General features: G+C 41.4%; 2 protein-coding genes across 6 annotated transcripts in view; both read left to right on the forward strand.

The window, feature by feature from the left end:
* Window positions 1–15,902, forward strand: part of LOC118225477 (E3 ubiquitin/ISG15 ligase TRIM25-like) — an 81,799-nt gene that overhangs the window by 45,179 nt on the left and 20,718 nt on the right. For 3 of the 5 annotated variants that reach the window (XM_035413939.1, XM_035413938.1, XM_035413935.1), the window contains one exon: window positions 15,836–15,855. The exons of 1 other annotated variant lie outside the window; for it this stretch is intronic. In XM_035413939.1, coding sequence (XP_035269830.1) covers window positions 15,836–15,855 — 20 coding nt within the window. Of the gene's footprint in view, window positions 1–10,412; window positions 11,217–12,513; window positions 12,610–12,847; window positions 13,082–13,425; window positions 13,897–15,661; window positions 15,856–15,902 lie in introns of those variants that run through there. One more of the 5 variants, XM_035413941.1, reaches the window with a different exon arrangement.
* LOC118225480 (E3 ubiquitin/ISG15 ligase TRIM25-like) lies at window positions 1,656–8,113 on the forward strand. The gene is made up of 6 exons (XM_035413944.1): window positions 1,656–2,416; window positions 3,733–3,828; window positions 4,067–4,300; window positions 4,531–4,998; window positions 6,646–6,839; window positions 7,377–8,113. Exons 1-6 carry the CDS (start codon window positions 1,826–1,828, stop codon window positions 7,444–7,446), a joined length of 1,653 nt encoding a protein of 550 aa, XP_035269835.1. The 5' UTR covers window positions 1,656–1,825; the 3' UTR covers window positions 7,447–8,113.

The following is a 15,902-nucleotide window of genomic DNA, read 5'->3' on the forward strand; positions in this document are numbered from 1 at the left end:
ATAGGTATTCAAATAACAGATTCAGGGAAAAAAAAAACAACAGCAGGGGTTGTTCACTCTCAGACAAAAATCATCCCATTGCATGCCAAGGCAAACCATGGAACAATAAGCATGTTAAAATTTTGGGGCACAGAACAAAATCACACCGTCTCCAAGAGGGGGTGATATTGTAAATAATGCTTCTACCCAGGGTTTCTGGATCTTGACACTCGAGGAGATAAAAATGAGCAACCCGGTTTATCATGTTGTCTCTAATCCTGTAGGCCTTATTCTGTGTTTAACAACTGCAGACGATTCCTTGACTTGGTTGTACATCTTTGTTTACTGCTAAATTGGGGGCATTGCTAAATTGTCATGGCTACGAACACATCAGGTAGATGTGCATTCCCTTATATTTTGTATGCCTTTTGTGATTAATAATATGATGCATAACTGCAAATACTACGTATGTTGACACTCCCATTTATGTTATTTGTTCGCACATCTATGTTCATTATTGGTAGTATATATGTGTATGTTCTGTATATGGATGCATGTATTTTGTATGTGTACATGTTTGTCTTTTTTAAATACGTCATTGTTGTGCACATGTCACTCTACCAACTGGACAGGTGAATGTTTTTTTTGTTTGTTTGATGAGTCCCACCTTCCACGTGTAATTTAGCAGTTTATGTAGATGAGGAAAAGCAGGGAGGGTTAGAGACAGAGCCATAGTAAATGGACTGCATTTATATAGCGCTTTTATCCAAAGCGCTTTACAATTGATGCCTCTTATTCGCCAGAGCAGTTAGGGGTTAGGTGTCTTGCTCAAGGACACTTCGACACGTCCAGGGGGGGGGTTTGAACCGGCAACCCTCCGACTGCCAGACAATCGGTCTTACCTCCTGAGCTATGTCGCCCCAGTGTGGGAATCAAACCCTCGGGCGCATGGGTGGATTCGCACATGGGTTGACAGTCACCCGCCCTGCAGACTGAGCCACACTGTGTCTCCTGGTAAAGATGGTTTTAGGATGAGAAGCATGACAATCAGATTCTACTGGAGGACATCTATGGGTAATTCTTTGCGGCTTCAAGCGACGACTGAAGACTCACCTCTTCAGCTTGCACCTCTCCCCACCCTTCCCGACCTCCCTGCAGTCTCTAATTGGTCATGTAAGCTTAGGTATATAACTAGGTAAGCTGTTTATTTTAGTTTATTTAAGTTATTGCACTCGTGCCTACTTGTTTAATTATTGCCTGTATTATTTGCAAATACTGTTTTGCTGCTGCTTTTGTTTGTGTTCAGATTAACCTACAGGGTCCAAGTTACACTACGCGGCCACTCCCTGCACTTGGAACTGTACTTCCCTCTAGGGCTTTCAACACACTTGTTCCTGGTTACGGTTATACACTTTGTTGTACGTCGTTCTGGATAAGAGCGTCTGCCAAATGCCTGTAATGTAACGTAATGGCTGAATAATATTTAATTTGACTTTTTCGCCTAAGAAATTTCTTAAAAGACTGGGGGGACAGTGAGGAAATAGGAGAGGGGGGGGTTTGAACCGGCAACCCTCCAACTTCCAGACAACCTGTCTTACCTCCTGAGCTATGTCGCCTCAACAGTGGTTAAAACCAGGAAGTCACTTCCACATTTTCTGTCACGCGGTTTCAGAGAAACAAAACTGAATTCTGTCTCTGTCAGCATGAGCGGTATAATAGCAGAGACCAGCCTCAGGGTAGGTCTGCTCAAAACCAGGAAATATCTCCTGCTCTTTCTCAAACAGATTCAGACAAAACTACACAACATTCTGAACTGAAACTAATCTCTGTCAATTTGAGCAGTAAAATGGCACAGGCTGCAGGCCTTCTGTATCAGGACCAGTTCAGTTGCTCGATCTGTCTGGATGTACTCAAGGTTCCAGTGACTATTCCCTGTGGACATAATTACTGTATGGGCTGTATTAAGGGCTACTGGGATCAGGATGATCATACTGGTGTCTACAGCTGTCCCCAGTGCAGAGAGACCTTCACCCCGAGACCTGTCCTGAAGAAAGACACTTTACTGGATGATGTGGTGGAACAACTGAAGAAGTCAGGACTCCAAGCTGCTCCTCCTGCTCACTATTACGCTGGACCTGGAGACGTGGCGTGTGATGTCTGCACTGGGAGAAAGCTCAAAGCCGTCAAGTCCTGTTTGGTGTGTCTGGCCTCTTACTGCGAAACTCATCTCCAGCCTCACTATGAATCTCCTGCTTTTAAGAAGCATAATCTGGTTAAAGCCACTGGAAACCTTCAGGAGAAGATCTGCTCTTGTCATGACAAAGCGCTCGAGATTTACTGTCGCACCGATCAGCAGTTTATTTGTTATCTCAGTACAATTGAAGATCACAGAGACCATGATACAGTTTCAGTTGCAAAAGAAAGGACTGAGAAACAGGTAAGGACTGGAACTTATCACTTTATGCTTAGTTCTGGCTTTAATGGGAACCCAGGGAAACACTGCACTATGGAAAAGTTCTCTCAATCACTCATTCATTACGACATTTTACAAAGCAATGGAAAATGTAATCAGCAAGCCTCTACATGAGAATAACTTTATTCTACTATGAAAGATATATTCGACAGTGGAAACATCTTTCAAAATACTCCCTGTATCCAAATGCATATATTCTGTTTCAGTCATTCGGAATACAATGTGACAATTAAATTTCATTTATATTTTGCGTTACTAGGTATTATCAATGTACTTCAGAGTATGAATGCAGTATTTCTCTGAGCTGTGTAGCTTTTAGTCTGATCCATGAAGTAGGCTTGAAGTTTGAAGTCCAGACAGTTCAAGACAGTGATTAAGCACGTAAAACAGGAAGTGAACTGAGCTGTTTAAATGAGTTGGCATATTTATCATTTTTATTACAGAAGCCATAGCTTAGAGCATGCAGAGATCAACAGAAAAGATTCACCTTTCTCAGCTTTGTAAAAGACAGAGGCATCAGTGGTGAAAAGATTAGCATTATGCTGCAGCTCATGGGAATGCATGTGCTGTTGTTTAGTGATGCATTAAATTGTAAACAGAGGACTGCTAACGTTCAACGATTTTCTGCCAAGGAAATATCCCTATTCATGTTTTTCTTGTCATTATTGGGGTGATTAAGCAAACGGGCGTATTGTGAAATGGGTGGAGGTGACATCCTGCCCATAGATGTACTGATGCAGGGAAAGGATCGAGAAAGATGGAGTATCTGATACATTGTGATAAAGAAAAACGTGTGATTTAATGTACTGTTAAAAATGTAAGTGGTCATTTGAAGTAACAGCTTATTAAAGTTATAACAAATAAACAGACATTGTTGTTCTGCTGCTATTGATAGTGGCTAGCTGCAACAAAGCGAAGTACTCTGAGAGGTACTCTGGCAGAAACATTTGCAAGCAGTTTTGTGTTTTATGATACAGCTTTCAAAGCCATGGCTCTAAAGTTTGTTTTAAGAATTGAAGCTGATACAGGGAATTGGCCAAAAGGTACACCTTCCATTGTTGTGGTCAGAGGTAGCCAGACCTGAAACTGTATTTGAATGAATGGGAACACGGTGACATATCTCATGAAAATGTTAATATGCCTAGTAAATTATGAAAAAGTGCAACTAAAAGAAAAAAAGCAAATTTTCTTTGTCCACTACGTTTAAAGCCTCTCTGAAATTATGACAATAGTACAGACCAGAATAATGATACCATGGAATGATTGATGTATGTCCACAGAAGCAGCTGGGGGTGACACAGAGTAAATTCCAGCAAAGAATCCAGGAGAGAGAGAAGGAGCTGCAAGATCTGAGACAGGCTGTGCAGTCACTCAAGGTGGGTACTGACCAGAGGAGAAGACAGCAGCTGGCTGCTGGAAGAGCCATTTCAGAGCTCAGTCAGGGCTCTCCTCCAGTCAGCTAGTGTTGGGCCCAGTGTTGGACCACTTTCCAGCATTGTGGGGCTCAATCCCACTGAGCCACACTGTGGGGAACAGGCTGTCTTGGGTTCCAGTAAGCTGAGTGAAAGGCCTAGTTAAAATGTTCAGCCCTCCTCTCTCCGTGTCTCCTAACAGCGCTCTGCACAGGTAGCAGTGGAGGACAATGAAAGGATCTTTACTGAGCTGATCTGCTCTATTAAAAGAAGGTGCTCTGAGGTGAAAGAGCTGATCAGAGATCAGGAGAAGGCTGCAGTGAGTCGGGCTGAAGGACTCCTGGAGCGACTGGAGCAGGAGATTGCTGAGCTGAGGAGGAGAGACACTGAGCTGGAGCAGCTTTCACACACAAAGGATCACATCCATTTCCTCCAGGTTACATCACTGGCTTTGACAGAGCTTTCTAATGGAGCTGTTCCTGGCTGACTGGAATTTCTGACTTATGCTTTGGACATGATGACACAGTTTTTGTTATCCTTTTATCTTGTGTTAAGTGTACAAACTTGACAGTACTACTCCCAGTTCTGCTCCATTGATGCTTAATCCTCACCCTGATTGATACTGATGCTCTCTCTCTCTCTCTCTCTCTCTCTCTCTCTCATTAGAGCTCTCAGTCTCTCTGTGTCCCTCCTGGACCTGGAGACTTACCCAGCATCACTATCAACCCACACATCTCCTTTGAGGCTGTGAGGAAATGTGCCTCTAAGCTGAAGGATCGACTGGAGAATGTCTGCAAGGGTGAAATGTCTAAGATCTCCAAGGCATGCATAGCAATAGGCATTTATGGCTGCTCTACTGAGACCAGGGAACCTTCAGAAGCCAGAGACACAGCTGCTGAAGTGAAGACCTGTCTCATCTGCATGAAGCCCTGGAAGAACAAGCTGAGGCTGATGTGTACTCATGCCTTCTGTGCAGCCTGTCTGCATGGCTCTGTATCTAGAGTGGGTCATCGGTGTCCAGTGTGTCTAAAAGCACTCACAGTAGTGGGAAACCAGCCAGAGGGAACAATGACAGCAGAAATGAACGTTTTTGGATTTGAGATTTACTACGATATTCGCAGTGGAATACAGACGGTAAGAAACTGATGATTATTCAAGACTTCCTCACAATTCTGTATTCATGTGATTTGGAAAGATATGTCATTTTTGTAAGGTCACTGCAAAGCTGTTTCATTATTCGGTTTCCAAAGAAAAAATACATTTCATTGATTTCTATTATCTATTATATTAGAATGCAGTGCCTAAACATACTACGGTTTCATTTCATTATACTTGTCTGATGTGTCTCAATATGTGCCTTGGTAGTTATAAATAACACCCAATGTGCTTTATAACACTTAGTAACACTTTACAATAAGGTCACATGAATAATGCAGTTGTTAAAATGAATTAATGATATACAAATACATTAATTAACCATGGAATTTAGTCAGTAGTCAACAAATACACTAACTAATGTATTAGTTGCATGATTATTTGTACATGTGCAAAACATAGGATAAACTTATAATTAGTTAACCATTAACAAATACATGAATTGCTTTTTTAAAATCCCAATATGAATTGGCATCAACTAACATAGTTGTTAGTATGAATTAATGATGTGCAAATACCTTAACACACCTGTGCAGATGAACTTTTTTGTACCTTATTGTGAAGTGTTACCAATATTTTAGGTATTCATAGTACTAGTGCCCCCCCCCCCCATAGCCGGGTTTCTCCTGAGATCACTTCCCATTGAGGACTTCTTCCCACCGCTGTTTCAGTGGTTTTTCTTTCTGTTGTGGAGTTTTTAAAATACTTTTTGTAACCTAATTTGTTTGGTTTTTGGCAGTTCAGCCTCATGCTGGTTATTGTCAGGTATCTCAGAGTAAAATACATGCCCCGATGCAGGGGTCACTGTACAATACATGTCCCGATACAGGGGTCACTGTACAGTACATACTCTGATACAGGGGTCACTGTACAGTACATACCCAGATACAGGGGTCACTGTACAATACATATCCCGATACAGGGGTCCCTTTCAGATACATATCCCAATACTGGAGTCCCTTTCAGATAAATATCCCAATACTGGGGTCCCTTTCAGATACATATCCCAAGACAGGAGTCACTATTAAACAAGGATACTGATCCACATGGAAATTCGTTTTTTTTTTTTTTGTTCAAAAAACCAAATTAGAGGAATTTGACGAAAAATCACTGATCACAACAATTGTTTATTGTGATTCGTAATATTATTTTAAAGAAATCAGGTAATGCCAGCCAAGAACAAACAAATAAACTCAAAAGCCTTTGAAGTTCAGTGCGCTCCCACAAAACACATTAAAAAGAAAACAGTCATGCATGCTTATCACCTATAGAAATGAACATTTCAAACAACACCTCATTTGTAATACAAATGCACACATTTAATTTTTTTAAAACTATAAACATAAGACAGCAATCACTGTATTTATACATGCATCATCCAAAATTAACTTATAATATGTTGTTGTATGAATATGTTGAGCACAGCCCCAGCCTCAGTCATTCACAAATTTCATATTTCTTGTTTTCATGTGAATTGTACACTTTTTAGTCTTTTTTTGTGTATATATAAAACTGGCAGACAAATGAAACTGAATTGAGTTTAAAACATGAGCCCTTAGACCTACAGTACATAAGATCTACTTCTTTACAGTCCCCTTTGCCTTGTGTGTTAAATTCTGTGTCCAGGAGGCCCATCCCAACCCAGGGAAGCCCTTTACTGGAATCAAAACAAAAGCCAATTTACCAGGCAGCCTAGAGGGTCAGGAGGTGCTAAAGCTGCTGCGAAGAGCCTTTGACCAGAAGCTGGTTTTCACTGTGGCTGCAACCAATCGAGCTGCAGACAGAGTCGTCTTCAATGACATCCCCCATGCACCAAACTTGTATGGCCTTTTAGTGTGATTTTATGATTTGCTGGATTTAGTGTATTTTCAGTTATTTGGTGAAAATATGAATCACTGGATTAATGCATATACCGTATGTCAGAATACAATTAAGAATTTTCCCAAAATGCTTTTCATACTATTTTGTATATATTGCTAATAATGTACAAGCAGAGCTCATAGAGGCATGTGAGTCTGCTGCAGAGGGTGACATCATCCCCTAGAGTCAGGAGAAGAGTGTGATTAGTTTCCATGGTGAATGACCAGGGTCTTTAGCTCTGTCTGCAGTATAAACCTGACCTCTGCTGCAGTTGTGTAGTAACACAGGTGTGTCACAGCTACCAGAAAAGCTCTATTAATCATGAAGTATAAAAGCACATGAGTGGAAGCTGGGGTGTGTTCAGTGTCTTTGCTTCTCTTTACACATTTACAGTTAGATGTCAGTTTTCAGCACCAAACTTGTGAGTTTCTCCATGTCTCCTGTGTTGAGCTCAGTCCTGCTGGTCCTTGATCAGTGTGTGTTTCTTTCTTCCACAGGGGAGAGTGCTGGCAGACTGACTTCCTGCAGAAGGTGAAGGCGGCACTCAGAGCCAAATTCATTGAATGATTGGATGAACAGAGACATCAGATCCTCAGCACAGCGCCACCAAATGGACCAGAAGAGAAAATCACCACATTACAGAGATGGGCACATGATAGACAGACATTAGAGACCGAGAGGAACCAGCCAGTTGACCTTTGCACTCTATGAGGTCAGAAAGAAGAATCGTAACTGAAGGTAGCAGGTCACTGCTTTAGAAACACATATGTGATAAATCTACTCAATCCTGATGGATCTGATTCTAATAACTCTCTGATAGACTCTATTACGCTGTGTGCTCCTCTGTTCCTGTGTATGCAGTAACTGGATTGGATCTTCAATAATGATGTCATACATCAAGCAAGTGTAGCCCCTCCCACGTTACTGTATCATTTCCTCTCTGGATTGTCTCCCAGGGAACTATGTACACAAATTTCTTAATATCTATATATAAACATTTCTTCTCAGTATAAAACCACTTAATGACAGAGGCTCACCTTAAAAATAATGTGTTTCTCTTGAGGGTGATGAGAACATACCAAATATACAGTATAATATGATAGTGTAAGGATGCATTATACAAACAGTATCATTTTGGATGCATTCATATTTAGTTTTATTAGTAAAAAATAAATATACCCAGTACATGTACTGTTTTTAACAGAGAATGTCTGTGTTAAAAATAAATAATAAATAAATAAATACTATATATATATATATATATATATATATATATATATATATATATATATATATATGTATACTGTTGTTGTGATTTTGTGTTTTAGGCATATGTATTGATGTTTATTGATTTAAAGAATGGACTTTTCTTTGTTTTGATGTTGAAATTTTGTTTACAATTTTTGTCTTAGATTTTTTTTCTTGATGAGTTTTTGACTTTTAGAGGAATGCATTTTGGTTGTTTTGGGAATTTTAAACCAATAAAAACACTACATGTCTCTGGACTGTGGGAGGAAACTGGACCACCCGAAAAAGGCCCAAGGCGGGATTCAAACCCAAGACCTTCTTGCTGTGAAGCAGCAGTGCTACCCACTGCACCACCGTGCCACCGATAGTTATAATGTAACTCAACCAAATTTCCCGTGCTTCAGGCCTATAGGGGTATAGCAGGGCTGCCACATGAATGGAGTTGGTAGCGTCGCACATCATTGGTCTGTGAAATCACCAACCAAGAGCTGTGATTGGTGGATGCATCTCAGACCTCTAAAGCCTGAAAAATGTATTTCATCTACATATTTTATACGTATATATATATTTAATATATATTTTTATATATATATATATATATACACTCATCGGCCACTTCATTAGGTACACCTGTTCACCTGCACGTGGCAGCAACTCAATGCATTTAGGCATGTAGACATGGTCAAGACGATCTGCTGAAGTTCAAACCAAGCATCAGAATTGGGAAGAAATGTGATTTAAGTGACTTTGAATGTGGCATGGTTGTTGGTGCCAGACGGGCTGATTTGAGTATTTCAGAAACTGCTGATCTACTGGGATTTTCACACACAACCATCTCTAGGGTTTACAGAGAATGGTCCGAAAAAGAGAAAATATCCAGTGAGTGGCAGTTCTCCGGGGGAAAATGCCTTGTTGATGGCAGAGGTCAGAGGAGAATGGCCAGACTGGTTCGAGCTGATAGAAAGGCAACAGCAAGTCAAATAACCACTCATTACGACCGAGGTATGCAGAAGAGCATATCTGAACGCACAACACTTCGAACCTTGAAGCAGATGGGCTACAGCAGCAGAAGACCACACCGGGTGCCACTCCTGCCACCTAATGAAGTGGCCGGTGAGTGTATATACACATACGCAGTGCCCTCCATAATGTTTCTACTGCGCAATTTTAGATTTGTAATCAAAACAAACTCCAAAATAAAGTTGGATTTGAGCATCACGCCCCCCGCTTGAAGACTTAGTAAAGCAGAGGCAGTGTGGACCCTTCAGGCCGAGTGACTGAAAGTGAGCACTTAAGCCTGCTGAACACCTGGAGGCACTGCAGCCCTCCCGGCCCAAAATTGGATGAATGAGATCCTTGCTTTCAAAACTGGAGGGAGGAGTCGGTCTCCAGGCCGGACAAGCAATCCTAAATCATTGACGGCCCCAGCCCCTGGCCCCGGAACCTCGCAGTGTTCCAGCTGATCTCAACTCCCCTGATCTGCTGATCTCAGAAGCCGGACTCCCCCCCCCCCCCCCCCCCCCCCCCCCCCCCGCCCCTGCTTCCCTCAGTCTTTTTTTAACAGTTAATAGCTCCCCACTCCCCAGAATTGTAACACATAGATTTCCACCATAATAATCATGTCATGTCATGCTTTTGTAACAACCCCGCTCCCCCCCTCATTTCCCTTGTGGGGTCACCACTATATTTAAAAAAAAATGTATTCCACAGTAATACACAGAGCTCTACCAAAACAATTAGCGTGACATGCTTCTATAACACAAATAAATTCTTCTCATCCTAAAACCATCTTTACCAGGAGACACAGTGTGGCTCAGTCTGCAGGGCGGGTGACTGTCAACCCATGTGTGAATCCACCCATGCGCCCGAGGGTTTGATTCCCCACACTATGGCTCTGTCTCTAACCCTCCCTGCTTTTCCTCATCTACATAAACTGCAAAATTACACGTGGAAGGTGGTACTCATTAAAAAAAAAAACAAAAAAAAGAAAAACATTCACCTGTCCAGTTGGTAGAGTGACATGTGCACAACAATGACGTATTTAAAATAATTAAAAAAAGACAAACATGTATACACATACAAAATACATGCATCCATATACGCACATATACAGAACATACACATATATACACATATATACTACCAATAATGAACATAGATGTGCCAACAAATAACATAAATGGGAGTGTCAACATAAGAAGGTGAATGTTTTTTTAAAGGGAGTCCACCATCCTGGTATTTTTTTGCAGTTTATGCAAATAAAAGAAAGCCGAGAGAACTAGAACTAGAGCCAGGATGCCACTCCCAGATTCTGTCACGCAGTTTCAGAGAAACGAAACTTATCTCTTTGTCTCTGCCAGTGTGAGCGGTAAAACAGCCGAGGCCATTATATAGGTGTGTCTGCTCAGAACCAGGAAATATCTCTTGCTCTTCTAACACAGATTCAGAGAAACTACACTGAATTCTGGACTACAACTAATGTCAATTTGAGCAGTAAAATGGCACAGGCTGCAGACCTTCTGGTTCAGGACCAGTTGAGCTGCTCGATCTGTCTGGATACACTCAAGGATCCAGCGACTATTCCCTGTGGACATAATTACTGTATGGGCTGTATTAAGGGCTACTGGGATCAGGATGATAATACTGGTGTCTACAGCTGTCCCCAGTGCAGAGAAACTTTCACCCCAAGGCCTGTTCTGAAGAAAAACACCTTACTGGATGAAATGGTGGAACAATTGAAGAAGACAGGACTCCAAGCTGCTCCTCCTGCTCACTATTACGCTGGACCTGGAGACGTGGCGTGTGATTTCTGCACTGGGAGAAAGCTCAAAGCTGTCGAGTCCTGTCTGGTATGTTTGGCCTCTTACTGCGAAACTCATCTCCAGCCTCACTATGAATCTCTTGCTCTTAAGAAGCATAATCTGGTTAAAGCCACTGGAAACCTTCAGGAGAAGATCTGCTCTTGTCATGACAAAGCGCTCAAGATTTACTGTCGCACCGATCAGCAGTTTATTTGTTATCTCTGTATAATTGAAGATCACAGAGGCCATGATACAGTTTCAATTGAAAAAGAAAGGACTGAGAAACAGGTAAGGACTGGAACTTATCACTTTATGCTTAGTTCTGGCTTTAATGAGAACCCAGGGAAACACTGCACTATGGAAAAGTTCTCTCAATCACTCATTCATTACGACATTTTACAAAGCAATGGAAAATGTAATCAGCAAGCCTCTACACGAGAATAACTTTATTCTGCTATGAAAGATATATTCTACAGTGGAAACATCTTTCAAAATACTCCCTGTATCCAAATGCATATATTCTTTTTCAGTCATCCGGAATACAATGTGACAATTTAATTTCATTTATATTTTGCGTTACTAGGTATTATGAATGTACTTCAGAGTATGAATGCACTATTTCTCTGAGCTGTGTAGCTTTAAGTCTGATCCATGAAGTAGGCTTGAAGTTTGAAGTCCAGACAGTTCAAGACAGTGATTAAGCACATAAAACAGGAAGTGAACTGAACTGTTTAAATGAGTTGGCATATTTAGCATTTTTATTACAGAAGCCATGGCTTAGAGCATGCAGAGATCAACAGAAAAGATTCACCTTTCTCAGCTTTGTAAAAGACAGAGGCATCAGTGGTGAAAAGATTAGCATTATGCTGCAGCTCATGGGAATGTATGTGCTGTTGTTTAGTGATGCATTAAATTGTAAACAGAGGACTGCTAACGTTCAAGATTTTCTGTCAAGGAAATATCCCTATTCATGTTTTTCTTGTCATTATTGGGGTGATTAAGCAAACGGGCGTATTGTGAAATGGGTGGAGGTGACATCCTGCCCATAGATGTACTGATGCAGGGAAAGGATTGAGAAAGATGGAGTATCTGATACATTGTGAAAAAGAAAAACGTGTGATTTAATGTACTGTTAAAAATGTAAGTGGTCATTTGAAGTAACAGCTTATTAAAGTTATAACAAATAAACAGACAATGTTTTTCTGCTGCTATAGATAGTGGCTAGCTGCAACAAAGTGAAGTACTTTGTGAGCTACTCTGGCAGAAACGTTTGCAGTTTTGTGTTTGATGATACAGCTTTCAAAGCCATGGCTCCAAAGTTTGTTGTAAGAATTGAAGCTGATACAGGGAATTGGCCAAAAGGTACACCTTTCATTGTTGTGGTCAGAGGTAGCCAGACCTGAAACTGTATTTGAATGAACTGGAACACAGTGACATATCTCATGAAAATGCCAATATGCCTTGTAAATTTTACAATAGTGCAACTAAAAGAAAAAGAGCAAATATACTTTGTCCACATTCGGAAATTTGACAATAGTACAGACCAGAATAATGATACTGTGGAATGATTGATATATGTCCACAGAAGCAGCTGGGGGTGACACAGAGTAAATTCCAGCAGAGAATCCAGGAGAGAGAGAAGGAGCTGCAGGATCTGAGACAGGCTGTGCAGTCACTTAAGGTGGGTACTGACCAGAGGAGAAGACAGCAGCTGGCTGCTGAAAGAGCCATTTCAGAGCTCAGTCAGGGTTCTCCTCCAGTCAGCCAGTGTTGGGCCCAGTGTTGGACCACTTTCCAGCATTGTGGGGCTCAATCCCACTGAGCCACACTGTGGGGAACAGGCTGTCTTGGGTTCCAGTAAGCTGAGTGAAAGGCCTAGTTAAAATGTTCAGCCCTCCTCTCTCTGTGTCTCCTAACAGCGCTCTGCACAGGCAGCAGTGGAGGACAGTGAAAGGATCTTTACTGAGCTGATCTGCTCCATTGAGAGAAGGCGCACTGAGGTGAAAGAGCTGATCAGAGATCAGGAGAAGGCTGAAGTGAGTCGGGCTGAGGGACTCCTGGAGCAACTGGAGCAGGAGATTGCTGAGCTGAGGAGGAGAGACACTGAGCTGGAGCATCTTTCACACACAGAGGATCACATCCATTTCCTCCAGGTAACATCACTGGCTTTGACAGAGCTGTCTAATGGAGCTGTTCCTGATTCTTTATCTGACTGGAATTTCTGACTTATGCTTTGGACATGAGGACACAGTTTTTATTATCCTCTTATCTTGTGTTAAGTGTTGTCCAGACGGACTGTACAAACTTGACAGTACTACTCCCAATTTTTCTCCATTGATGCTTAATCATCACCCTGTTTGACACTGATGCTCTCTCTCTCTCTCTCTCTCTCTCTCTCTCTCTCTCTCTCTCTCTCTCTCTCTCTCTCTCTCTCTCTCTCTCTCTCTCTCTCTCTCTCTCTCTCTCTCTCTCTCTCTCTCTCTCTCTCTCTCACTAGAGCACTCAGTCTCTCTGTGTCCCTCCTGGACCTGTAGACTTATCCAGCATCACTATCAACCCACACATCTCCTTTGAGGCTGTGAGGAAATGTGTCTCTGAGCTGAAAGAGCATTTGGAGGACGTCTGCAAGGGTGAAATGTCTAAGATCTGCATGGCATGCAGAGCAATAGGCATTTATGGCTGCTCTACTGAGACCGGAGAGCCTTCAGAAGCCAGAGGCACAGCAGCTGAAGTGAAGACCTGTTTCATCTGCATGAAGCCCTGGCAGAACAAGCTGAGGCTGATATGTACTCATGCCTTCTGTGCAGCCTGTCTGCATGACTCTGTATCTAGAGTGGGTCATCAGTGTCCAGTGTGTCTAAAAGCACTCGCAGTAGTCGGAGACCAGCCAGAGGGACAGATGACAGAGCAATATGTGGGAAACAAATTGTTCAGTATTACCTACAATATTCCCAATGGAATACAGACGGTAAGAAACTGATGATTATTAAATAATTCTTCATAATTCAGTACTCTTGGATTCATGTGATTTGGAAAGATGGTGCTTTATGACACTTTGTTTTTTTTTTTTTCTTTCTTCTTCCGGGTGTTCCCCTTTGGGGTCGCTGCATATGCTTTACACCGGATGCCCTTCCTGGGCTTGGGACCAGCACTACGAATGCACTGACTTGCGCATGCCCAGTGGCTGGGTTTTTGGGGCATTGGCCAGGATACGAACCCCGGCCGCCGGCGTGGCAGGCTGGAGCTCTACCACTGGGCCACCATTGCCCCTCACTTTATAACACTTAGTAACACTTTACAATTAGGTCATGTGAATTGGCATTGAATAATGCAGTTTTTAACATGATGATTAATGATGTACAAATACATTAATTAAGGATGAAATTTAGTAAGTAATGAACAAATACATTAACTAATGTATTGGTTACATGATTATTTATACATGAGCGAAACATAGGATACACTTATAATTAGTTAACCATTAACAAATGCATGAACTGCTTTTTTTAATCCCAGTATGAATTGGCATCAACTAATGTAGTTGTTAGTATGAATTAATGATGTACACATACCTTAACAAACCAGATGAACTTTCCAGTAGTTATTAGTTAACAACTACATTAGTTAATGCCAGTTCATGAGACCTTATTGTAAAGTGTTACCAATATTTTAGGTATTCATAGTACTAGTGCTCCCCCCCCATAGCCGGGTTTCTCCTGAGATCACTTCCCATTGAGTACTTCTTCCCACCGCTGTTTCAGTGTTTTCTTTCTGTCGTGGAGTTTTTAAAATATTTTTTGTAACCTAATTTGTTTGGTTTTCGGCAGTTCAGCCTTAAGCTGGTTATTGTCAGGTATCTTAGAGTACAACACATGCCCCGAAGCAGGGGTCACTGTACAATACATATCCCGATACAGGGGTCACTGTACAGTTCATACCCCGATACAGGGGTCACTGTACAATACATACCCAGATACAGGGGTCACTGTACAGTACATACCCAGATACAGGGGTCACTGTACAATACATATCCTGATACAGGGGTCCCTTTCAGATACATATCCCAATACTGGAGTCCATTTCAGATAAATATCCCATTACTGGGGTCCCTTTCAGATACAAATCCCAGTACAGGAGTCACTATTAAACAAGGATACTGATCCACATGGAAATTCGTTTTTTTTTTTTCGTTCAGAAAACCAAATTAGAGGAATTTGACGAAAAATCACAACAATTGTTTATTGTGATTCGTAATATGATTTTAAAGAAATCATGTAATGCCAACCAAGAACAAACAAATATACTAAAAAGCCTTTGAACTTCAGTGCGCTCCCACAAAACAAATTAAAAAGAAAACCGTCATGCATGCTTATCACCTTAAGAAATGAGCATTTCAAACAACACCTCATTTGTAATACAAATGCACACATCTATTTTTTTTGTTAATTTATAAACATAAGACAGCAATCACTGTATTCATACATGCATCATCCAAAAGGAACTTCTTGTTGTATGAATAAGTTGAGCACAGCCCCAGGCTCAATCATTCACAAATTTCATATTTCTTGTTTTCATGTGAAGTATATACTTTTTAGTCTTTTTTTGTGTATATATAAAACTGGCAGACAAATGAAACTGAATTGAGTTGAAAACATGTGCCCTTAGACCTACAGTACATAAGATCTACTTCCATACAGTTTCCCTTTGCCTTGTGTGTTATATTTTTTGTCCAGGAGGCCCATCCCAACCCAGGGAAGCCCTTTATTGGAATCCAAACAGCAGCCGTTTTAACAAGCACCCCAGAGGGTCAGGAGGTGCTGAAGCTGCTGCGAAGAGCCTTTGACCAGAAGCTGGTTTTCACTGTGGCTGCAACCGATGGAGCTGGAGACAGAGTCATCTATGCTGACATCCCCCATACAAGACGCCCGTAGGGCTTTTTAGTGTGATTTTCTGATTTGCTGGATTTAGTGTATT

Source organism: Anguilla anguilla, chromosome 4 (assembly GCF_013347855.1).
Source record: "Anguilla anguilla isolate fAngAng1 chromosome 4, fAngAng1.pri, whole genome shotgun sequence".
Classification (NCBI taxonomy): domain Eukaryota; kingdom Metazoa; phylum Chordata; class Actinopteri; order Anguilliformes; family Anguillidae; genus Anguilla; species Anguilla anguilla.